General features: G+C 35.5%; 1 protein-coding gene and 1 long non-coding RNA gene across 3 annotated transcripts in view; one reads left to right on the top strand and one right to left on the bottom strand.

Moving 5' to 3' along the window:
* Window positions 1-33: 33 nt before the first annotated feature.
* CCDC152 (coiled-coil domain containing 152) lies at window positions 34-26,101 on the bottom strand. The gene is made up of 8 exons (XM_031444558.2): window positions 26,015-26,101; window positions 24,196-24,301; window positions 18,177-18,245; window positions 12,473-12,537; window positions 9,248-9,350; window positions 2,590-2,717; window positions 758-841; window positions 34-196 (listed from the first exon to the last, which is right to left on the bottom strand). The coding sequence occupies exons 1-8, from the start codon at window positions 26,099-26,101 to the stop codon at window positions 47-49; spliced, it is 792 nt and encodes a 263-aa protein (XP_031300418.2). The 3' UTR covers window positions 34-46.
* The window catches only part of LOC105107019 (uncharacterized), a 75,590-nt gene continuing 56,071 nt past the window's right edge, over window positions 7,172-26,690 (top strand). For both annotated transcript variants that reach the window (XR_838814.3, XR_010378186.1), the window contains exons 1-2: window positions 7,172-7,370; window positions 7,754-7,808. This is a non-coding gene — a long non-coding RNA (uncharacterized LOC105107019). The remainder of the gene's footprint in view (window positions 7,371-7,753; window positions 7,809-26,690) is intronic.

The raw sequence follows: 26,690 nt of genomic DNA, 5'->3' as shown, positions 1-26,690 counted from the left end.
TGCTTTTAAAGAAATTAAATAGCAACTAGTGAATTTACTTCTGTGCTCAAAACCGTCTACGCTTAAACTGAGAATCTTTGCCAACAAATTTAAGTTGAGAATCTTTGCTGACAGAGAGGCGTTGTTCTAAATCATGAATGGTATTACGAAGAGTCGCAATCTCCTTGTTTTTTTCTTCTTGAAGATGTTGAAGCTTCTAAATGGAGCAGAAAAATGTTGTTATTGCAGTTCAGAAAACAACAGCAAAAACTATGCTTTTTAAAGTAGAAGCAGGTATTAAAAAAGACACCTTCTTTTGAAAGGTGTATAATTTTAGTTTTGTAGGACTCAATAGGGTAAAACTGGTATAAGGATACAAAAATACACATTAGCACCATTTGTTTTAGTTTGTTCCCTTCTCCCTATTAGCTTGAAATTATAAACCATAAATAAAGGAGATGAACAAAAAGAAATCTATTTGGGTGCTTAAGTAACTTCAGAATAGTAAGTCAGCCTTAATTCAAAATATATTATGGAATTCCTAAGATGACCCAAAAAGTCAGGACTTCTGTAATATTTTAATTTACTACTAAGATTTACTAGTTTAAACTGAAAGTGACTTTTAAAGATTATTGAAAATCGAATAGCTTTCTGGTTATGTGACAGACATATTTTAAGGAAAACTGTTAAGTATATTAGTAAATATTAGATAACTTTTATGGAAACACACTAAGAATTTATTTTTTAAACAATACCCATGGAAGAAAAACTCACATACCCTCCTGTAGATGCTGTGTGGCAGAACAGTAGAAGCTGCATATGATTTTGATGTAGTTTGAACTCTTGCTAGTTTGGCATCAAACTGAATCAAGTTTAAAAAGAAAGTTATTGCGAACATTCTAGCTAAACAATTAGAAACAACTGTTTCTGTAAATATAATCCATTATATCCTCAGACATATAATCTATAATTTAAGTGCATTCACTGTAAAACAGAAGACAGAAAAGTCTTAAAGAATAAAGCACACCCAAACAAGATTAACTGTAGCTACATTTAAAACTACATGGGAAGCTTTTTAAAAGGACCAAACACCCAGACACTACAGAGAGATTCTGGGGGGGGGTCAGCATCATGTTTTTCTCAAGACCTCAGCTGATTTCCTCATGCAGGGTTAAGAATCTAGTTAACTAGGGTTGAGAATCTAGTTAACTTGAAAATAGATACAAATATTTTCATGTTACTGAGTGTACTTTGTAAAGAAAGTAAGTGTAATCAACAGTCATGGGAGAAAACTTACATACCCTTCTGCAGAAACTTTGAGGCTAAATAGTAGAATTTGGATATGATTTTCTTGATTTAATTTGAACTCTTCTTGGTTTGACATTAAACTGAATCAGGTTTAAAAATTCTCATAGGCCATTCTTAAAGGTCTTTTTTTTTTTTTTTTTTTGCAAAATCCTCCATTATAATTTATTCTTTTGTGTTTAGTGTAGCCTCATTGTGGACTAAAAATAAACTGTGAGATTGTGTTCTGGTGTGGGGAGAGAAATAGATACAATGAAAATAAAGAGCAAGAAGAGTTTTGTTTACCAAACAACAAACTTGGGTTAAACCAGTGAGGGGCAAGGATGATAAACAAATGCACACTCCCAGGCCATGGATTAGAAGTTGATGGTCAATCTTGAAACACAGCGTATTGTATCTTTAGTTGGCCATCTAGCCCTCTCTGTGGTTTGTGGGTACCCTTGACCAGAAGGCAGTAACAACAGCAAAGAGCCTCGAAAGTCAACATCAGTTCCCTTTTGCTCATGGATTATACAATCTTCAACATGGTGCCTCATCAAGCACCCCAGGGAGATCAAACTTTAAAGGACAGGAAAGGTAAGTTAACCAAGTAGGTAAATCCTGACAACATAAGGTAAAGTGGGAGTCAAACTGAAGTGATGAAAGAATGACGGACAGGGAGATTGGGAGAATCTAGAAAAAAAATTTAAAGGACAAATATATTGTCAAAATATCAATGTCTTTGAGATTCTGACATCTGATTAAGCAACCAACTGAAAAGGCTTTGGACCCAAGAACTTCAGCCTTTGGGATGCCCTATTGAAAGTCCCTTAAAAAAATCTTGTTTGTCTGCCTCTATGATATATATTTAAAATTTATTAGCAACAACTTTGTCTCTTTTATTTCAAATAAAGAAAAAATAAATTTCCAATTGTTTCACTGGGGTTCCACAATTTCTGCTGAGGAGAGAGTAATGTTAAGGATAAGGAATACTCTCCCCACTGCTGGAACAGTAGACTCAGCTGGAAATGCAGGTAACCCCTGAGTTATCCGTCTTCGCTCTCAGAGGAAACAATACCCTCTCTGGAAACCAGGACATTTTGAACGACTGAAGAGTCCCACCTTGAGGCCAAGTGCTGAAGGGCAGAGTAGCTAACAGTTGTACAGGGCCTGAGCGTTGCATGTGATGAGGAATGAGTGTGTGTGAAGCCCTCTCACAGGATTGTGTCTAATCCTGAAATTTATCTCACTCTGATGACAAGTAGGCAAAGTATGGCCTAGAGTAAAGGATGCATCCTCAAATTTAGCAGAGGCTTAAACACTTACTTCTAGCTGTAGTTTGATTATTTCACTTTGTTTTTCCTTTTCTTGAGTTCTTAACTTTGCATTTAACTCTGATATTTCCACCTCCTTTTTCTCTATCAGTTCTTTATTCTTTTCTTCACTTAATTCAGCTGAATAAAAAAATAAATTCATTTTAACATTTCAAAAATCTTACAGACTTATGTTTTTTAATATTTTAAACAATCTACAAGACAGTGCATTTTATTAATAAAAACATGTATTTTAGAAACTTTACACACAGGGTAGCTTTTATATATTTTTTGACAAGCTCCTGGAACATGCTTGAAACACAAAGGTCGCCCATTGAATGCTTTTGAATGAATAAACTAATTTGTACTCAAACATCTAGAGAATAATATTCTTTAAATGCCTAGAAAATAAATAGGATATTTAATGGTTAAAGAAGGACACAGAGCCTGCACTTCTAGGTACAGAGGGCCTCAAATTACTAGATAACTACTAACTTCTTAATACAATATTTAAATAATTGATTTTTAACATTTTCCAATATTTGTATATAAGGTTATAAATTTACCCATAAATATAGCCTTATTTGTGCCTCACAAGTTTTGATATGTAATGTTTTCTGTGTAATTAAGTTCAAAATACTTTCTAACTTTCTTTGGGATTTCTACTTTGATCAATAATTTTTAAACATACAGGCATTTTCCAATTATCTGTATTTTACCAACTTCATCTTAATTGCAGTGTGGTCAAAGAACTTAGTCTATAATTTCAGACCTTTGAAATTATGTTGAGATTTGCCTTTTTCAAAATATAGTCAACTTTCTTGAATGATTCATGAACTCTTAAAAATAATGTGCATTCTGCATTCATTTATAGGGTATAATGGTTTATTTATATCAAATAGTACCAGTTTGTTAATTTTGTTGTTTAAAAGTCTATGTTATTAGTGATTTTGTTTGTGCATACTTTTTTTCCACGATAAAAATATATATTAATTTTTTTCAGTATGATTGTAGATTTGTCTGTTTCTCCTACTAGTTCTGCCAATTTTGCTTCATATATTTAAAGCTCTGTTATTTGGTACATATAAATTTAGAATTGTTGTTATATCTACCTGGTGAATTGAACATTTTATCATTACTGAAATTCCATCTTTATCTTTAGCGTTGCTTCTTGAACTGAAGTATACTTTGCTCCACATTAGCATAGTTATGCCAGCTTTGTGTTGGTTACCATTTGCGTGGTATATCTTTTCCATCCTTTAAATTTTTCTGTATCTTTATATTTTAGATATGTTTTTTGAAAGTAGCTTATTATAAGATTTTAATTTTTATCCATTATGACAATCTTTTAATTGGAACATTTAGTCATTACATTTAATGCATTTATTAATATATTTGGGGTTAAGTCTACCAGTTTATTATTTACTTATTTTTTCGTTCTATTCCATTTTTCCCTCTCTTTTTCTTGCCTTAATTTGGACCGCATATCTATTTTTATTCTTTTTTCTTTTCATTACCTTGATAGTTATTAGTTTGGTAAATATTCCCTTATTCTTTCTTTAATGATTACCTTACTGATTAAACATGCATACTTGACTTGTTAGAATGTAATAAAACTAATAATTTTACCACTTTACAGACATCATGAAAATCTTACATTTTAACTCCATTTAGTCTTCCTATCTTTGATGGCTTTGTGTTATGTTAACTTAATTACATTAGGACTACATTTCTCAGAACCTGTATGGTTCCAGGTTAGAGCTGGCTGTAAGAGAAATCTGTATAAGATTTGAGAAGTAGAAGTAAAGCAGCAACGAATTTGTTCTGAAGGTCAGTGTGAGATGTTAGGTAATGTTGCGAGCTCACACATGCTGGCCTTCTGGCTCACCAAACCAGGAGCTATTATTTTCTGTTCTGAAGATCCTTGTGTATAGTGAGACATGAGACAATGTTGCAGTTCACATAAGTTGTCACTGATCACTGTATCTTCTTATTGATATAGAGAAGCATTTAATTTCACAGCTTCTTCAGCTCCCACCAGATTCCCTCATTTCTTCATCAAAAATCCCCAACAAGTCCTATTATTCATTGATTATATTAATCACAATAATAAATTCCATATTTGATAATACCATTATTTGGTTCATAACTGGATTTGTATTTATTTTCTTTTAAAATTTTTATAGTTGACCTTGTTTAGGCTATTTTATTTTTAAAGTCATGTTTACCCAGGTATTATCTATATACACCAAAATCCCATCTGAGGTATACAGTTAGATGAGTTCTGACAAATATATACAATCATCTAACTGTATACAATCACTTAACCATCACCACAAGCAAGGAATAGAATTTTTTCAGCATCTCCAAGAGCCCTTATGCCCTTTCCCCATCAGTTCCTAACCCCATGCACTGGAAAATATTTATTTGATTTTTGTCATAATTTTTCCTTTTCTCAAATGTCATATAATCAGAATCAAATAGTATGTGGCCTTTTGGGTCTGGCTTCTTTTAATACAATGCTTTTGAAATGATCACATTGTTCATGTATCTGTTTGTTTCCTTTTATTGCTGAGTGATTTACTATTCTTATACATATATCATGCTTTGTTTATTAACCAGTTAATGGATTTGCTTGATTCCAGTTTGGGACCATTATGAATAAGGTTGCAATAAACATACATGTGCAGCTCTCTGTGTAGATGTATATTTTCATTTCTCTTGAGCAAATACCTAGGAGTGGGATTGCTGGGTCATATGGTATGTGTTATGAGGTGGTCATGAAAAGAAAACTCTCAGATCTCTGACTGCAGAGAGCCTAACTGACCAGTGTGTCCAGCTGCTGCACACTGAAATTCATTACTGCTTTGGAGATGATGCCTTGCTTCCATGGGCTACAACCAGTCTATGACAGGGTGGGGCTGGAATACTGAGGAGGACCGCATGTCCTGGGACACGTGGAACTCTTCACAGGACAATTTGTATCAAGGCTAATCACTAGTTGTGCTTAAATTTTCTTAGAACTGCATTGCAGTCTAAGGTTTTTCTACCCAACCTTCTTTCCTTGCCTTCACAGGTGTTGGACTTGCATGCGGGGTGAAGGTTAACCCAGCTTTCTCTGGCTTCCTTACCATTTCCCTTCATAAGCATTTTGTCCAATAAATTTCTTGAATGTCTACTCCCATCTGGTGTCTCTATAGAGGACCTGAACTAGCACAAGAAAACAGATATGATTGGGGCACTTCCCATTTTGTGAGAAATAAGGACACCATCCTTAGTATGTGGATTACTGGTAGTTCCTAGTACACAGTGGGGGTCTGATTGCTGAAGATTTTATCAGAAGTAATCTGGGGGAAATGTTCTGGTGGAGGTGAATGCTTTGCAGGTACAATAATTCAGGCATTTGAAAGATAAAGGGAAACAACACCCACAAAGACAGTAGAGTTGGTTTAGTTACTGCTAAATTAAACTGACGTTCTACTGAGGAATAATGAGAAACTGAGAACTGTTAACAAGAAATTACAGATTTACAGAATGGGTGTGAGAGCCAGAGGGACTCTTTGGTAGCTTACAAACAGGCTCTTACCAACTCTAGTGGAAGAGCAGATACAGCTGAGCAACAGAGAATCTAATCGTTAAAGTTGCAGAACTCCAGAGATGTTTAAATGCTCAGCCAAAACAGGTCTGCTATTCTAAAATCAGGGTCCTGCCTGGGACCGCCTAAGATCCTGAAAAATAGGACAGGAACGCTTGTGAGGATGCTGGCTTTGACAACTCTCCTAAATGCTCAAAATTTGCAGAGGGGACCTACTCTTTTCTAGTAAGAGCTAGTACTTACCCTGTGATAAAAGATGCTACAGAGGCTCCTCTCAGAAGCTGTCCCTACCTCCTCTTGGGCTGCTAGGCTTATAATTAGGGTTAAATCCCTGGGTTAATCCTGGCTGGGGGAGTGCTGGGGCTGATAAAAGGGGGGAAGTTATAATACCCCAAGGAGCTGCATGTAGCAGCCAGGTTGTACTGGAAAGAGCCATGTGAATACCCTTAAGAATGGACTTTGAGGGTGCTGGATGAAAGAAGACTGAAAGTAAGACTAGGTAAGCAAGAATTCATTGCCTTGAAGATACACTTTAGGGAAAGGGGACATAACACCCTCACAAAGACCCAGGAGATGAAACAAACTCTATTAGAGTGGACCTAGACCTCTAGAGAAAGCAATGGCCAAAGGTGAGTGAAGTGGGAACACCCGAGAAGCCCTGGCAGCTAACAGAGAAAGGCGTAAGGAGGCTCTGGAAATTTAGCATGTTTGAGCAGATATATTACGTGAGGCAAGAAAATGCACCAAAAAATTATGTTCCCTAGGAGGGCTCAGAAGACACTTGTCAGCAGCCTTAAGTAGGCCGTGGGGCCCAGGCCAAAGTTCACAATAGCTTGCACCTGCTAAGAGCTAAGTGTACACATGCGCCAGTAGCATGACTACGCATTATGAACACGACGCATGCGCCAATAGCGTGAGTCAGCATTATGAACACTACGCATGCTCCACTAACGTTATAAAAGGACAAGTGCGTACACCTGAGGCACGTGCGCCACCCGCTTGTACTGCAATGAAGTACTGTTTTGCCCCATGTCGGCTCCTCGCACATTATGTCAGCTCCTCGCGCCTTCTTGCAGCTGGGCAGCTCACCTCCTCAAATCCCTCTTCAGCCTCCCTCGGCTGACAACACTACTAACCAAAGCCACCAGGAGTGTGCTGGTAGAGGCAAACCAGTACCAGCAAGCTAGGGCTGACAAGAGGTACTTATAAAGTTGGGTTCATTAATATCCTGGGAATGGTGCCCCACCCCCACCAAGTTATAGAAGCCAGGTGATGGTGCTTAACTGCCAAAAGCCCTCGGGCCACAATTATCAGAAGACCAGGAAAGTCAGAGCACAGCCAAAGGGGCTTAACTTTCGAGAGTTGTAGAGATAATAGGTTAGCAGCCAATGTTGCTTAACACCTACTACAAAAAAATCAAGAATGGAGGAATAGGAGGCTGAGGGTACATTATTATCCTTCACTCAGTTCCCAAACCTGAACCAAGTTTTTGGTCTAGAGCCTGTTGGCTGAAAATACATGATTAGGTCCCTAGGAGGAAGAACACTTCAACAATCCCTCTTCTGTGTTTCTCCTGAGGAAGAAACATCCACAGGAACCATGGGGAACTTGCTACCTGAACTCATATGGAGAAGAAGGTAAGTGAAGTATAAACAAACAGTGGACTGTTGTGGCCATGAAAATGCATCTTTCAGATCTCCAACTTCAGGGAACATAATTGACTCACTGTCTTTATGACCATATTTAAGCTGAGGTCATGATTTCCAAGAGCTGCTCGTAGCCAATGACAGGACCTGGCAGTAATACTAAGGTGGTCTTATTCCTGAGGGTTGCAGAAGTCAATTGATGGCCAAATTTGGCTCACCTTTGCTTAAACCTTCTTATAAATGTATCACAGTCTAAGATTTCTGCCCAACACACCTTGCTTTGTTCTCTTCTTCAGAGATTAGACCTGTATCATAGGCTGGCAGCTTACCTAGTCTCTCCCATTTCCCTCCCTATGTACCCTCACAAATGTTTTCTTTAGCAAATCCCTTGAATGTCTAATTCTGTATAAGCATCTGCTTCTCAGAGGACCCAAAGAAATTACAAAACTCTTTTCTAAAGTGACTGCATAATTTTTAGTCCCGTCAGTAATGTATGAAAATTCCAATTGCTCCACACCCTCACCAACACTTAGTATTGATAGTTTTTAAAGATTTTAGCAGTTTTCAAAGGTGCAAAGTGGTATCTCATTGCAGTTTTAATTTGTAGTTCCCTACTAACCACTTATGTTGAACATGTTTTCATGTGCTTATTTTCCATCTGTAGATCTCTGGGGAAGAGTCCAAATGTTTTGCCCATTTCTTTATTGGATTGACTTCTTATTGTTGAGTTGTAAGAGTTCTTCATAGATATTGGATACGAGCCTTTTATCAGCTATGCATTTATTAGTAGTATCTCCTGGTCTGTGGCCTGTCTTTTCACTTTAACAGTGTTGAAGGACAGAAGTTAATAATTTTGATGAAATTCAATGTAGAATTTTTTCCTTTATTGTTTGTTTTTTGTTTCTTTCTAAGAAGTATCTATCTCAAGGTCACAAAGATTATCTTCTATGATTTCTTCTAGCAGTTTTATAGATGTAGGTTTACATTCAGACCTATCATCTATTTCAAGTTAATTTTTGTATAAAGTGTGCATCTAGGCTCATTAGGAAAGGTTTTTAATACCTTTATGAAACCAGATAATGTAAGTTCATGAGACCTACTTCCCTGAAGGGAGAATTTCATTAGTGAATCATATTCAATATGCTGAGTATATAAATATCAAAGTTATTAATGATACAGTTCATATTAATTTTACAAGGATATTAACTGTTTCACATTAAATAATATTAAGTGCAAACTCCATGAATCCAACTTATAAATATTAGAATTTATATCACATAAATTTATAGAAAGGAACAAAACCTAAATTCAAGTGTGTCATGGCAATGTTTATTCATGAATACTGGCAATTACTGAAAAAAAGTTTATATATGCATGTAAATTATTTTATGATATCTTAGAATTCAGTAAGTTAAAAATAAAAAGCTTACCTTTTTTCTGCATATCTTGATAAAGTTTTGCTATTTCTATCTTATATCCCTCCTCTTTGATTTTCATTTCACTCATAAGTTTGGTAATATTATTCTTATATTCCTAAAGATTAAAATATATATTCATTATTCAATTTAAATGTGTATACATGACTTTTATTAGAGAAATGAAATTTTCAAAGGTTATATTAATTTTTGATATGTAATCATATGTAGAGCGGAAAGATAGTGTTCATTGTTTGAATGACCAGCTTTGAGAAGGGCTAATTTCTGGTTCAAGTAGATAGAGACCATCTAGAGACAATGGTTTTTTAAATCTTTGCCTCCTGAACACTCAACACCATGTCATAGCATATCATAGATACTCAAAATATTTTGTTTAATTGTATGAATAAATGCTATGACAGCATTAAAACATGTCAAAAAAAAAAAAAAAGCCGAAACTATACTTCAGAGCCAATTTTAGTTACTGTTTGATAGCCAGCAAGCTTACCCTAATGTAGGATGAATTCCTTTGAATATGGCCTGAATCACTCTTTTTGAAAATTATATAAATATCCCTGATTCCCAGAAGGTTAAGCATTACCCATGATAAGAGTTAGCTTTATGAGAAGGAAGCTAAGGAAGGATGGATTTGGGATTTGAGACTTGCTTAACAGCTGCCTGAGATGAGTTTCTTAGGTTGCTGAATCATAGAAGTGATTTATTACACTAATATGGAGAGGGCATTGAGAGAGGCGTTGAAAGAGAAATGCTCCAAAGATAAAACTTATAATTTTTCCAGAGGAGTGTTTCTACATAGAGAAACCACTCACAGAACTAAGATGTAGGTAGGAGAAAAGGAAAGCAGGAAGAATAAAAGTGAAGTAGGATAGCAGGAAAAAAGAGACAATGATGAAGGCAAGAGGTCCAGAAAATCTTCTAAACACTGTAAAAGCAGGGACTTTGTTTTTACTCACTATTGTATTCCTAACTCTTAGTGTGTATCTCTTGATATATATTTTTTTGAATGAATGAGAGTACCAATAAGAATTATACAAATCAAAGGTTCTTAGCCTAAACCCAGTGAATGAGTTTTCCAGTGTCCATTAAACTCCTGAATGTTGTATGCAACATTATATATACACACACACATGTGTGAGCATGTGTGTGTGCTTTTGAGCATTTTTCTGAGAGGGTTCACAGCTTTTAATATATATATTTAGTATATTCAGGTATTGAGGAGTTAAAAAAAATCAAGATTCACTGGTTTAGGCAGCTATAATGAAAAATAAAGGTCCATTCCTCTAGATTATCATAAATTCAAGGGGATATAGTCAGGATTCCCACTTGTGCTACTTATTTTGCCAGGAAACTTGCAGGAATGGCTGAAACTATCCAACAATCACCGTTGATTAAAACTGGGCAGGTAACTAAAGAGGGTGAATTTCATAAATTGCTATTTTTCATACACATGTATCTAGATTTCTAGATGGGAAACTGCAGAGTGACTTTCATAAACTACTTCTGATTCAGATGGGTTCACAAAGCCGTTGCTGCTCTGGGAAACCACAAGAGACAAATCTATGTATCTTTTTGCTCCCCAATGACTTTGCCACTTGAAGATGCCACCACTAAAGTGGAATGTTTCCATTAACTTGGTAGGACCCAGGATTTTCACCCCAGCCTCCAGGCATGAAGGCTATCCTAAGTGTCTGAGCTGGGTCCAGGATGTATCTCACTAGGTCCTTCTCCCCACAGTTTAGCCTGTGCCAGCCCCTAGGAGTCCAATCCTTTCATTCTAAGAGGACAAGTTCCCAACAAGTTATTCTTGGTTGCCTTCTTTTCATTTGCCTTCTGGGAATTTTAAATTCTAAGGGACAGCATTGATTATATTTTTGTTTCTATAAAACTTAAGAATTCTTTGTATACAAGTTACAAAACTTCTCCCAGGCCCATATATACAGCCATTAAGTAACTCCTAAGTTTGTTTTTAGGGAGTGGTTCTTCATTTATTTTGGACGTGCATGGAGGGTTTGTACTAGAGAATTTTCATTGGATTGAGATAATCTTTAGTTTGCTTTGGACAGCAGTTACTTAAGAAGTTCAGAATCTTGGGTTATGGTATTTTTAATTTCCATCCCTCTGAAAATTCTTACATTCTAGACAAAGCAGTATTCTATAGCTTGACATTTTAGAAGAGAAAGGAGGCAAAAATTTCCCCTTTCTTTCTGTCCCAATTATACCCTGACTTCACCATCTACTGTTAAACTCTAGAGGCAAGATATGAAAAGGATGGAAAAATAAAGGAAGCAGATAAAGTAAAGGAAAAATAAAGGATGCGATATAATCCAGAGACATTTAAATTATCTCAGAATTGGTGAAGAGAAGCTAAATTTTCTGAAAGCACAGTCAGATGCTATTCATTACTCCTGAGTATTACCCAGAAGCCCTGGCAGGGTTACAGAATTAAATTGTGTTTCTTCAGAGGGTCCTCTAGTGAAGAACCAGACTGAATTTAGAGATAATCCTTCAAGCTGAAGTTCTAAGCTGAATACAGATCCAAGTTGAGTTTTGGATATCTTAGGTCTGTCAGAGTTTGACATATTGGCTCTTGGGAGGTGAGAAAAATTAGCATAATAAACCTCCCAAAGGGCAGAGGGATGGGAACTTACATTTATTGAGTACCTTTTATGTTCTAGGCACTATGTTTTATGTTCTATAATTGCCATCACTACACTGTTTTTACAGAAGAAAAGAAAAAAGTAGCAGAGGGTATGTTGGCCCTTGGGAGAAAATTAATTGGTGATCCACATAAAATGCTCTCTTCATTTGGATGGTGCCATAAAATTGCAATAGATTACTCAAATCATAAAAATTGAAGACTCATTCACTTTATTGTAAAAAAAAAATTTAAGTGCTAATTAATAGAGTATACACTACAGTGAAAACTCTATTAACATAATTCAAAAATATGTAGCAAAATAGTGGCATCCCTCTTTGTTGGAAAGAAAAGGTAATGCAAGTGATATATTAGTGTATTATAGTCTGCAAAACGCCTAGGATCCTCAAAACTTGTATTTTCTAAAAAAAATTTATTTCTAAAAATTCTGGCACCCCCCCATATATATTTACTCTAAAAATGTTGGCTGTCTTTATTAATGGAAAAAGTACTTTTTTTTTTCTAATTTGAGAAGACAAATGCTCCACAAGGAATTGATTGAATATAAAGACCCATAAACTCACCTTTTCTTGAGATTTTAACTTTTCTTTCATAAGATCAGCATTTCTTTTTAGTTGTTCATTTTCACCTGTGTAAAAATCATCAAAGAGTATCCCAATATATAGTGCTTTTTAATTAATATGGCAATATGTTTAACATTCCAAGTTTCCATTCATGTAAGTATGCAGCACATGCATACAGCATCTACTACACACCAGGCTCTGTGCATGACATTCAGAATGCTGAAATAAAAAATTATTGCTCTTCAAAGAACTTACAGCCTAGTGGTGAGATGGATGTGTGAGCTATGATACGCTATGATAATTCCTTAGTAATGGCAGTGTGTCTGAAATATGGTGGGAGCTATGAAGGAAGAGCTTAGGTCAACTTGAAGTCAGGAAAGGTTTTATAGAAGAGGAACCACTTGAGTTGAGACTTAAATAAGTTGGAGGAGTGCATTCCAGAGATAAAAAGCTGCACAGAAGACTTTGGGCTTGAGAGAATATAGCACATTTCGGAAAATTGCAATTCAAGCTCAGTATTGTTGGAGTGTAAACTGTGATGAGAATGTGTTAAATAGGTTGGGGACATACCTTAATAGGAGGTATACATATTCTATGTGGATGACTTTGAATTTTGTTTTATAGGTTACAGAGTCACCAAAGAATTTTAACAGTGAAGTGAAATGATTACTTATATGTTAAAAATATTATCTGGCAGTGTAGAGGATGAATGGGAGGGTTTTGACCCTAGAGGAATGGATATTAGTAATGATAGATCAAATATGAAATAACAGGAGCCAAAATTAGGTCAGTAACAATAGAAGACACAAGGAAAATGAAGATAACTATTTAGATGATAGAATTACCAGGAGACTTAGTGACTGATTGGATAGCAGAGGCAAAAGAGAAAGGGGAACCTTTGCCTTCTAGGTTTCTGATTTAGGTAGTTGAAAAATGTTCATCAGTTTGGGAAAAAATTAAAAAGGGAAAACTTTTAGGAGTGAAGTGATGTACCTAGATCTTTATTATGCCAAATTTGAAATGTCTGCAATGTCTAGGAGAACATTTCTCATAGCCTGAGAAACATTTAGAGGTGGCCAAAGGAAGCCTACCCTATAAAGGAGACTAAGAAATGTCCAGAGAGGCAGAAGAGGGTGTTACTAAGAAGAGAGGTTAAGGGGCGTTATAATCAATGGCAATAAATGCAATAAAAAGATCAAATGAAATAAATTTGAATCTGAAAACGTTGGGAGATACCCAATTGTTCTAAGTTGAATACTAGGTGAAGGTGGGGAACTGGAAATAGTAAATGCAGCCTATTTTCTTGAGATCTGATTGTAAAAGGGAAGAGTGAGGGTAATTGAAAAGGATAAATCCAAAATCAAGGAAACTTTGTCTTCTTGTTTGTTTAAAAGGCAGAAGAGATCCAAGTTATTTAAATGTTGAGAGGAAAGAGGGAAATGAAGAGAGAAAAGAAGGTACAATTGAAGATGCATCATCCCAGAATAGAGAAGGGAAGAGAGACAAGACTTAAACCCAAGTAGAGGAATTAACTCTGGATATGAAGAAGGATTTTCTTTTTTCTAAGCTAAAGAGGAAGGAAGTAAAGCTATGTCTGGGTATGAATACACTGGAGGAAGTGCAGTGGGCCAAAGGGGTTGTAGACGACAAGAAATGAGATAGTTTATGTCTGACAGCTTTTATTTTTTCCATGAACTAGAAAGCAAAGTTGGTTGAAAGAGAAAGAAACATTTAAAGTTAGAGATTAAAGAGTGAAAATTTGAAAAGCCAGGATGAATTAAGGGTATAGGTGAAACTGGGACTCATAAACTAATATGAGTCTGCAGTGTATGATTTTTCTCCAATAGCCTTCAGTAGCTGTAGCACTTACGTAAAACAAATATATGGTTTGGTTGATCTATATTTGAGGATTAGTATACTTTTTATTGCAGAATTGGTGAGGGAAACAAAAATGGTGTCTAAAGAGATGAGTGTTATCCTAAGCTAGAAAGAAAGGGGGGGGGTTACTCTTTCAGCAACATTATTGAGAACCATAGTTGCATTTATATAATACCTTTTCATGTACAAGTTAAATTAAAAAGTAGAATTAATTAAAATATAGTTTTGCATCTTTACTTTGCCCTACTGTTTCACACCTAACATAACTGACATTTTTTTGTATATAACCAAAACTCTTATCCTGACAAGGGGTGATAGAGGAGTGGTGCTTGACAGTTTTCTACACTCACTCTTACTAACTTCTAAGTTTTTTAAGGAAAATCGTATATACTTAGATCAGGAAAGAGCCAATCCTGGTATAGTGTGTGGTGAGGATTCAAGATAGAGCCAGGATCTGTACCTAAGCCAGACATTAAAGGTGATCAGAACTAAAATTAGACCAGGAGTAGGCATGGAATCAGGCCTGGAATTGGAAACCAGCGTGAGATAGAGGTCAGGATTTGAGTTCAGTGCCCAACTGGGACCAGGTACAGAGTTGAATGGCACTAGACCTAGATAACAATAATTCCAAGTTCTATTATTCAGACCCTGTCAATGTTCACAAAATAACTTGCTGGGATATTGATTGGGATCACACTGAATCTATAGGTGAAATTGGGAAAAACTGACATCTTGACCATATTGACTCTTCCTACCCATGATCATGGACTATCTCTTTATTTATTCTGTTCTTTGATTTACTTCATCAAAGTTGTGATTTCCTACTTTGAATAAGCAATTCTACTAAGACATCAGCCAAAAAACCCCAGGAATTTATATTAAAGGATGTTTATCACAGATTACTTAGGATAGCAAAAATTTGAAAATTTAAGTGTATGTCTAAGTAAATGCCCCTATATCTAAAGAATAGTTCAATCAATTATCAATAATAAATTGAACAAAGGGTTTTTTTTTTATTTTTGAGCAAACAAACATTTAACAAAAGGGTTCAAAATCACAGAATCACTGATCATTGTTTGAAGAATTTTTATTGAACTTAGTGTTTCTATGCCTATGCCCAGTTTAATGTGCAGATGAGAATTCTTAAAGTTGACACATTTCAGCCCCCAAATCACTTAATGATGGAATCATTTCTAAACATTCATTTGAAAATAGTCTTGCTATAGATTAATTTTCGGCCCAAAGCAGTTACTTGGCCACCATGGGCTAACATTTCATTAGGTATGATAGATTTTCATTCTTTTTAACTTTTTAATATGTCTGATGAACTTGTATAAGGGTAGAATTGACAGCTCTGCTACTTTCTTATTGTTGACTTGTGCTTGTACTATTAATATTATTGTCAATCATGTTTTATTTATTAAAGTTACTGTATTTTGAAAGGATTAGTTTATTTTTAAGTAGATAATATAATATATAAACTCTCTTAATCAGGTACATGTAAACTGTACTACATGTCAATATACTGTGACTGGAGAGAAAAATAAAGATGTAACTGTTCAGTTTTATAACTCCCACTCTCCTTGGGAGAAGAGGAACCTGGTGTATCATAAATGATGCATAACTGACATACAGGAAGAGTGAGGAATAACATTCCATTATTAAATTTTAATCAAATTATTTGCCTTGATTTTTAGATAAAAATAAACACAAGTAGGAATTCCATTGTTTTCTTTCTCCATCTCAGTGGCTCATCTTTTACAAAGCTCATAAGCCTCTACTGAAACGACTGATGGATGAGAGTAAAGGGAGGTGTCATTTCTCTCACAGTGGTTGAAGAAGTTCTTGAGCCTAGAGGGTAACTGATTCACTGGATCAATAATACTGTTAAGAAACCATGTCCTTTTAGTCTCTTCTTCCTGCTGCCCTTAATGCTGTCATAATTTTTAGGCTGGAAGCAAAAAGTCTGTAATTTCAGGTATTACATGCAGACTTAATCAACAACCAGAGGAACACAGCTTTTTTGGAAGAAAGGAAAATTATTCCAGAGCTGGAGTGTAATTAGCTTTCCCTGAGGTGTACAGTTGCGTGGATGAAGAATGAATATCAGAAAAAAATCAGATTTCTATTAAGAAGAGGAAATTGTTGCTGGGGAGGCAGACATTTGTAACCACTGTGCAGCCTCGATAAGCAAATTAACCATACAATTTCGACAATCAAACGGATTAAAGGGGGTGAAAGACAGGTAGTTCACATCTATTACTTTGCCCAAACCAAGGCCTACAGAAGCGTGGGAAAAACGAAATCAGTGAGTCACGCTTCCTTCCTGAGAGGCACATAGAATATCCATTTTTAGGAATGGTTTATTAAAAAAAAAGTGTACAACCATATCTGTGAAAAGATGGTATTCTTGACTATTGGTCAACATTTGATATCCTTTTACAAAGAAACAATGCTTCATATACTCATTACTGAATTATAATTGACTTCCTGGGATTTCAAAGTATTACGTTTCTGATAGATGTTTTATTTGAACGAAATCCCGGAGAGAGTGAAATTAAATATCACTTGAATCCTAGAATATGAGGACTGTTAAGGGTTATGAACATATACATTTAAAAAAATGCAGCTAGTATTTAGTCAGAGAAGGGAAAAGTTGTTCTGAGCCATCATCGAGATGGAAAAGTGAAAGACAAGGTGTGGGATGGGGATCGAATGCTGGGAAGAAATGAGTAGAATGCTAGAACCAAGCGAGGTGAAAATCTATGGCACATGGCGATCAGACGTCTACAGGAATTAGCCAAAAGGAAAGACACTGGAGGTGGTATGGTTCCCTATCTATTACCCTTCTTGATCTCCAGAACAGCTTTTAGTGGTGTATTAATATGGAAATGAATCCCTTCGGTACTGCAGATGTTGTTTGACAGTGTAAATGTGAAGTCTTCTGATACAATTTCTACATTTGTTTTATCAACACTTGAGGAAATATTTTCAGGTAAAGCAATGGGAAAAAACTAAGAACTAATAGTAATTCTTAAAAAAAGATAAATCTCAATTAGAACATTATAAAGACAATAAGGAATAATATGACAAACCAACTAAATAGCATAGAAGATCATTATTATATCTCACCTACATATGTAACGTAGTTTCTTTATGATAAAAGTAGAGGACTAAGATGGAAAATTCTTGTTATGAGTTTTATGTTGGGAGAGGACTTGAAGGCAATTTAGTCTAAATTCCAATACAGCAGCGAAAAATCCCACAAACACTGCACGGTAGCTAAAGCAGCAGGAGAAAACACTTGGTTGCTTTGTCAGTTTTGTCAATGGTAGTCCTACTGGGCTAGCATGACTAGCAAAAATAAGATAAGCTGAATGTACTGGCTTCATTTACACAAACATAGCCTTAGTTTATGACAAAAATTAAATATAAACTATCACTGAAGTTTGAACAGAAAACTCATCATGTAACTACTACTAGTATCCATCCTTCAAAACTAAACACAGGGTTATTAAAGACCAAGAATACTACTGAAGATAAATATACTTCTAAACTTTTGAAAGTACTAAAAACAGCTATTATAATCAATTATAAGACTGATGTCCCTGTCAGAATATGACTGAATGTTCTGTTCAGCATGGCATTTCTTATTTCATAATAATCTCAGAAGGTATTATTAAGCAGTAAGGAGTCCTGCCCTTAACTAATGAATTTAACAAGATCAGATTAAAAGAAATTTACTGTCGATGATGTAAAAACGCTCTAGTCTTAAAGGTGCTCAAATATATCATATTTTTTAATTTTACTTTTTCCCCTAACTTACCTTTCAAGTTATGTTGATATTCAATGGTCTGTTGTAGCCCTTTTATCATATTATGAAGAGTAGCACATTCTAAAACATAAAAGATAAATTTATTTGAATATTACTTGCTTTCTTTTTGGAATTATTCTCTCAAAGTTAATAGACTTAAAATAATGTTTAATTGACAATTATGAGATGATAAAACAGCCAGGTATCTCAAAGTAAATTATATAATAAATACTTCTTAATCACTCTTTAAGTCAAATGCATTCCAGGATTGAGTAATGAGTTTTCTAAGGCTCAATAACTCCAGTATGGTGGGGTCTCCCCCATGTGCCTTAGCAACCACTGCCCTAAAAGTAAGGCTTATTTGAACATGTCTGGAAAAGTATGAGATACGTATCCAAGTGAATTTTCCATATAAGAACATCCCAAGGAAAGAGGGTCAAGATGCATTAAGTTCTGTTTCAAGACAGCGAGCCAGAGCTGGTGAGAAGGTATCATTTGGGAGAAAATGGTGCTTTTCTTCCTCTGTCCTCCAAGCTGTCCTCTTAGTTCTCATGCCTGAGTCCAAGGCAAGGGAGTAGCAATAGGAGGAGTAAAAACTCAAGTGTGTCTTGTTACAAGGCATCAGCAACTTTGATGCCAATGACTTATTACATAATGGGAGATGGAGTCTTCTTTGCAAGCATTAGTGCCCTGACATAAGCCTATAAGCTTTCAGTATACCCTTGGGTATCACCACCAGCAGCTACACCTTTGATGGGTAGCAACAGTGGTGGAAACTTCTATAACTGTAAGCAGTCCACGTGACTGTAAGCTTCAGGGTAGCGGGGACTGTTTTCTGTCTTGTTTATCATTTCTCCCTAGTACTTAGAAGACTTGTGGGCCCCAACAGGCGTTCCATAAATATTTGTTGAGTGATTGATTGATAGGCAATATCATAGTAAAAAAAAGGGGTAAGTAAGAAACTGTGGTGTGAAAATAATGTATTATATTGCTATTCTAAGTGCTTGGCAAATATTAAATCATTTAACCCTCTTAATCATATGACATTGGTTCTGGTATTTGCCTCATTTTACATAAGAAGAACTTGATATGCAGAAGTTTAGTAAATTGTCCAAAGTCACACTTATAAGTAGTAAGTGGTAGAGCACAACATGAACCCCAGCAATCTAGCACTAAATCTATGATTTTAACTACTTCACTACCACCAAGACGACCATTGCAGGAGCACTTCTTCAGAGTAAGTTGAGTGGGTTGAAAGCCCTGAAAAGAGGGCAAGAACAGAACTGCAGAGACTCTGTGATAATTATTGCTATCACATTTTTACTATAAGGTTAAGAAACAAGTTACTAGCTAAATATATAATGATGAGAACTTCCTGAAAGAGTAACTTGATATTTTTAAAAAGAAAGATAACTTTAAAGTTTGAGGGCAATTTCACTTTTATGTGCCTGGCTTAAAAGCTAATAAATACTGAACCTTGTTATCTTTCTTTCAGTTTTAGAGGCCCATGGCCAATATTCAGCTAGTATGCGCTAGTGTGACATACTGACTAGTTTCTATTCTAGTTGGGCGTCCGTTTTGATGGTTAAATATTAAATACCACATTTGTATCTAACAATAAAAGTTGTCTAGGTCTAATAAAGCACTATTATTGAATATTTATTCTGAATAATACATGTATTACACTAAGTGCATTATAAATACTACCCCAATTAGCATTCAAACTAATACTGACAAGTTGGTATCATTACCGTGATTTTACAAAGGGAGAAAGTCACCCACGGAGGTCTGGTTACTTGCCAAAGATTCCACAGTATATGGAAGATATGGACTTGAACATTGGTTTTTCACACTTCAAATCTTGTGCTCTTAACCTGCTATTCTCAATACTTCCTCAGGAATTGTACGATATGCTGATGAAACCACGAAATAGGAAATAAGAGAAACTGGATTAGAGTTTTCTCTTTTTCACTTTGTAGCTATGACACTCTGGGTAAGCTGCCATTCTCATATATTAGACTGTTCTGACAACCAAATGAAAAAATATACTTTCTAAATTCACTTACAAATATTTAACATTGTTATTGTTGTTGTTATTTCTTGCCTCTGTGTCCCGTAATAATTCATATACATCACTTTTCCCTATTTTCACATTGCATTTTAGTTATCTGTGGTTTCTGACACTAGACAGTGAAATCTTTCAGGTAAAGATATCTTTATTTTATTTTTTTTTTTGATATTCCTTGCATCTAATATGGTGGCTATTTCAAAGATGTTTAATAGTTTTTGTATTTATTGACTAAATGGAAGAAACAATACTGTGAGAGGAGAGGGCAAAACTTCACCTTTCAGGTAGAGGTCCTGCATTCAGTCTCCATGTATTTTTTTCAACTACACTAATAGAAATGGAAGTATTTTGCAGAAGTTTGCTTTATTGAAGTATAAAGTTCTCCTCCTTCCCATTCCCTCTCTATCTTCCCTGCCACCTACGCAGACAAAGTTCGCACCATTCATTTTTTTTTTCTTTTGCTATTTCCCAGTAACAGAATGATGGTTAAATTATATTTGGCGTCACCTACTTGATGTATGTTATTGAATTAGCTGCTACAATTAAAAATGGAGGCATAGACCCTGCCATCACTTGTCTTTGTGCCTTTAGAGGTATGAATTCAGAAATTTATGAAATATGGTACCTTAGGAATTGGCAAATTGAAAACAGAACCCTGAAACTGAAAGTATAAAGTTTCAAAAACATGTATTTTCACAATTAGACCACAAGGTGGCTCTCTCAATGCATTTTTTAACAAAGGAAACTGGCTCAATTAGGAATTAATTCTTCATAAAGTAAAATACCATTCATTATTTTAGAATAATAGCTTTTAATTCTCTTTGTAAGCCATTACCTACATTATCATTTCTTTTGGACTTTACAGTGTAATTTGAAGAATACTATCCTATCCAGTTCTTAAAAACTAGAGCTAGGAATATTAAGCTACCACTTATACGATATAATTTAGTAAATCAGTGATTATTTTGAGGTCAAATTTAGGCTCTATCATTAACTAGCAATTTGGACATTAACATTTATTTCATAAAGCAGTTGGAAATATTAAATACAATTATGAAAAGGATTTTTTTTAATAGTATTTGGTCCTCGATATCAATATTATTACTACCTTGAAGTGGCAAAGAAATTCTTTATTGGTATTAAGTGTAGAAAATATCAAGATCTCATTCTTTGAGGTTGAACGAGTCCAATCATATATTGTTGTTCTTCCACTCTAAGTGAATTAGTACATACTTTGCTTTCTAAGTTATCATTCTCACTTGTTCTTTTATTTCTGGTATGTATTACTCAGCAAAAGGCCATTAGATTTAGCATAAGTATGATTGGATTTTAAAAAAGTATTTGATTTATGTTTTTCAAATAATACATACCCATGAGACACAAGTTTAGTGAAAAGTGAGTATCTCACCAATCTCTGCCCTCAAACTAACCAGTTTTCCTCCCACCAAAGCAACTGTTACCAGGATGCTGTTTATCTTTCCAGAGATACATAAATATATAGGGCAGAGGGTGTTTGTGTGTGTGCAAAATAACATACTATTGTGTACATTGTTGTTTTCCTTTATTATATGTTGGTGACTGTCCTATATCATATAAACCTACATCACTTTTAATCAGCTATATAGTATTTCATTAAATAAATATACCATAATTTATTTAACCAGCTATCCACTGATAGATGTCATACTTGGGAAGGCTTTATCCATTCTCAAAAACATAAAAACAAAAAGCTCTATATTCGCTTCTAGTTTTTATGTGTATGTGTGGCTTTATTTTTTGACCTTTAATTAACTTTAGTTTTTAGAAGTTTTAGATGTTCAGAAGAATTGGGAAGATATTAGAGAGTTGCCAAATATCCTATATCTGGTTTCCTCTATTATTAACATCTTACATTAGCACGGTACGTTTGTTACAATTAACGAACCAATGTTGATACATGATTATTAACTAAAATCTATATTTTGATTTTCTTAATTTTTACCTAATGTCCTTTTTCAGTTCTGATTCCATCCACAATACTACACTACATTTAGTTGTCATGTCTTCTTTGAGTCCCCCTTTCAGAGTTTTCTTATTTTTGATGACCTTGAAAGTTTTGCAGTGTACTGGCTGGGTATTTTGTAGCACATCCTTCTATGTGAATTTGTCTGATGCTTTCATTAGATGAGGTCATGGGGAGGAAGACTATAGAGGTAAAGTGCCATTTTCATCATATCATACCACGGGTACTTACCTGCAACATGACATCAAGTTGCCTTGATTACCTGCCTTAGGTCATGTAAGTCAGATTTCCCCACTGTCTGCTCTCCACCACCCCATTTTCCATATTGTACATTTCATTGTAGTGAAGAAAGTCACTACACACAGCCCACACTTGATGAGTGGGATGTTCTGATACACTTCCTTGAGGGCAAATCAATAAGTTATTTGGAATTCTGCAGAGATAGATCTCTTTGCCCTCACTTCTTTATTTATTCATTTATTTTTATCAGTATGGACTCTTGGATATTTATTACATACTTTGGGTTACAATCTAATACTACTTTATTTTGTTGCTCAGATTGTTTCAGCTTTGGCCACTGAGAACTCTTTCAGTTGCCTCCTGTGTCCCTTTGACAAACCCCCATCATTGTGGAGTTTTTTACTTTTTGAGCACTTTCTTACTTTCTGAGCCTACAAGATGCTTCAGGCTCATCTCATATATTTCTTGCCCTAGTCTTAGAATCAGCCAATCAGTTCCTTTTTATTATTAAGTGGTATTAGAAACCAAGATCTCAATGCTAGGTGCACTTGTTGCTACCGGGGTATTGTTGAGTCTATGCCCTCTCAGTTGACATAGCAAGGAGCTGTATGTATGTGGCTTCTTTTTTTCTTTTTCTGATACCCAGCACTTTATTAGTAAACATCCTTGGTCTAAGAAAGGGGAGGCTGGGACGGACAGGACTAGCATCCATCTAGGGGGATTTTCCTGGCCATCAGGCGGTTCCTCCATGCAGGTTTAGAGGAAACACCCTCATGGATGAAACCCACAGAGGGCAGTGCTGTGATGGACAAGCAGTGGAGTAGGAGGTGTGCCCTACATACAGCGGGGCCCTTGGAGCAGCAGGGCTTCCATGTCGGGCATAGGTGCACCTTCAGGGAACTTCTCCTAGTTCTAGGCAACATCGTTGCAGCACAGCGCAGACCAGGTGCCGAGCATGGAATCGGTCCAACATGGCAGTTGTCAGTGGTCCAGGGCAATGCCATTCAACACATGCTTCTGGAAAAGCATGCCCATCTCTGATGAACTTGAGAGAATTTAGGCTCTCTTTGTACCTGGCATTCTCCTGATGCCCAGAACTGGTTGCATAAGAAGCCCAGCACTACCAGGCCTGGGGCAGAGGTGCCAGTGTGGCTTGTTCATCTGAGGGTCCTTTTAGACCTTTGTGCCTCAGAACAGTGCTACTTTCTCAATGGGCAGCACCTTACCAGGCTGGACGCCCAGGCTCCCTGTGGGCCAAGGGGTGCACAGAAAATCTGCAGCGCCAGGAGCCGCAGTGGGGAGGGTGGCTGCTGGGAGCTGAGCAGAGCACATGGCATGGATGTCTGAAAAGTGAGGGGAGAGCTTCAGCCTAGGACAGCCCATTTTAACCCCTCTGAAATTTCTTCTGGTGTAATTACAAGGCAGGAAGTCAACTGTACTTTTTCCATGTATCTGAAGACCTGGACTGAGCCTTGGATTTGCCATTTCTCAGCTGAGTGGGCTCAGACAGGCTATCTTCTTCCATGCAGGTTTCTTCATTGCCAAGGTGGAGTAATAACACCTGTCCTAGCTGTCGTTCAGGGCCATATCAAGGATAAAATGAGATGATAGTCTGGAACTTTCTATGTGAACTTAAAATATTTCACAAATGTAAAATCACTGTTGTACCAAAAAAGCACACTCATTGGAATTACTATTTCTACAGGCAGCAAAGAACTAACCTTCTTTAATTGCGACCTCCTTTGTCTGCATTACTTTTAATAAACAGTTAGCTTTTTCCAACTGCATATCCAGTATATTGTTCTTTCCACTGGTTTCTATTATTTTCTGTAGAAGAAACAGAATATACATTATTACCACATCAATGCTGCTATTTTGATTTTTGTACCTAAGGACATGAAGACTAATGAAAATACAAACCATTTAATACCTGAAAGTCTAATAATTAAGTCTGGCATATATTTTTAAACAAGCCAACTTCCAAATTAATTTTTAATTTAATCAGTAATTTCGTAAAAAGTTAAAACAGACTAATAGTTATGAAAAGTAAAAATCAGACTAACTTGAACCTCCTTCTTTGCAACTATTCAACCCTCAGTCCTACGGTTAACAATTTCTTATATATGTTTCCAAAATATTTTATGACTATACAACTACAGGAAAGGGTTATATTATACTCTGTTCTGCACCTTGGATATTCCACTGAGTACTATTTTCTTGCGGTCATATAAGTACATAAAAGTCTACCTTTTTCTTTTTAATAGCTGCATTGTGTTTCATTCATGAATATAATTTATTTAAATAGTTCCCTATTGAGGAAAATTTGTGTTGTTCCCAGTTCTTTGCCATTATAGACAAAAAATAAGTAGTCTTGAACACATCTCTATGGTATCTTTGTGAGTGATGTAATAGCTGCCACATACCTTTAAAACACTTTAAAAACATCAATTCATGACCTGTCTTGTATCATCTATACCTCTCACCATTCTCAATTTCCCTATTTTCATCTGTTCTGAATTTATCTCAAAGTAACTCCTTGACATTATATTATTTCATCCATAAATATTATCATTTATACACATCTCCAAGAGATAAAACTCTTAAGAATTCAATCATAATGCCATTATCATATAAGAAATGAACAATAGTTCTTATTTAAAGTGTATAAGAATATGAGATATTTCCAAATTAATCTCCAAAAACTTTGTACCAATTCCTCTCCTACCAAAGTGATTTTTATTCCCTTCTCCTCTTATTTTGGTAAGAATCACTTGGTTAAGAAAACCCAAGTTCACTGTTTAAAAAAAAGCTCATGTTATCTCAGAATACCCATCATCATGAAAATTCTTTTATTATGTCAATACTACATGGTACAGAGGAAAAGAAGAAATAGAGAAGAACGATAAGGACAGAAAAATAGAGGTAGATATTATTCCCCCTTCTGTTCTTATTTCACAAACCCACTTCCCAAATCTTTGTCCTACATTTCTCAACAGCTATTCCTACTCCTCTCACAGGCAGAGGAGGGGAGGAAAAAAACTAATAAATATTTGTGGGTACGGTCTACCATGTAATATGCCCAGAGATGGGGAGGAGGTCTTCAAATGGGTCTGCTTTTAGGTGAAAGAGAAGAAAAAGGGAACAGACAGAATAGAAAAGATTAAAAAAAATTAGTTAGCCATAATGGTAAGAGATGGAGAACTGAGTCTACTTCAGTTTTTACTGAACCATTCTTGGGTTTATAGACATCCTGGATATTTACATATGTATTTTCTCTTTTACTTTAGCAAAAGTATATCACAATTATTTGTTCCTTTGCCCCCAAAGCATTTTGATGTGTTAGTATAAGTGAGCAAAAACTACATATATTTTAAAAACAGATTTAAAAAATGAGAGAGAAGGGGCTTAGTAAAATACATTTCCATTATTTTTACCTTGCTCATTTTTTGGGTACATTGTTCTTTCTCCCCAACTCCTTCCACTGGCAAAATTTGTTCCACTTTTCCTTATATTCTACAATTGTTTGATACCTTTACATACCTTTTCTATCTGTGAGAAGTCATTTATAAGTTTGTCAAGATTCACACTGCTAATCTTTTTCATACATCCTTCGCTGCTTTGATTCATATTTAAACTAGTAAAGAGCAGATAGCGTTAAAATAAATAAACAAACAAAATCTAAAGCATTCTAATAGTGGTAATAGCTCAAATACTGAAGTTTCTGTACTGTGCTCATGGAGCACCTACTTGAGCTCCATTGCACTCAGAGAATTTTTGTTCTACCCCCGTTATTAACAATGATCAAATGAGTTAAGGTTTCTCTACTCCTCTCCACCCCCACCCCAGCCAAGTTTTCTCTAAACAAATCTAAAACTAGTGCAATTATATGTGCAAATGTAGAAATTATTTGTCTCTGTTATACACAAAACTAATTATGCCACTGTTCAACACTCACCTCTTTGCCATCACTATGGCTGGACTTAAAATCTAATGTATTACTAAATCTGATGCATGACTTTTAAATATAGGTATTTTCAACTTAAGATGTTTAAAATATTTAACTATCATGCCACAAATATTTATTTGCTGTATTTCTTGGTAGTTTGCTTATTGCTAGGAATTGAATTGTGGCTCCCCCCAAATTCTTATGTTGAAGCTCTAAACCACAATGTGACTGTATTTGCAGATAGAGTCTGTAGGAGTTAATTAAGGTTGA

Source organism: Camelus dromedarius, chromosome 3 (genome assembly GCF_036321535.1).
Source record: "Camelus dromedarius isolate mCamDro1 chromosome 3, mCamDro1.pat, whole genome shotgun sequence".
In the NCBI taxonomy this organism is placed as follows: Eukaryota; Metazoa; Chordata; class Mammalia; order Artiodactyla; family Camelidae; genus Camelus; species Camelus dromedarius.
This window is presented reverse-complemented; position numbering and strand designations above follow the sequence as displayed.

Coding starts and splice junctions, on each gene's coding strand:
- CCDC152 (XM_031444558.2), bottom strand. CDS start 26,101: ATGAATCAAAGCAGCGAAGGATGTATGAAAAAGATTAGCAGTGTGAAT. Junction 18,246..24,195: donor GGAGGTCGCAATTAAAGAAG/GTTAGTTCTTTG, acceptor TTTATGTTTTAG/AATGTGCTACTCTTCATAAT. Junction 12,538..18,176: donor ATATCAACATAACTTGAAAG/GTAAGTTAGGGG, acceptor ATTTTTACACAG/GTGAAAATGAACAACTAAAA.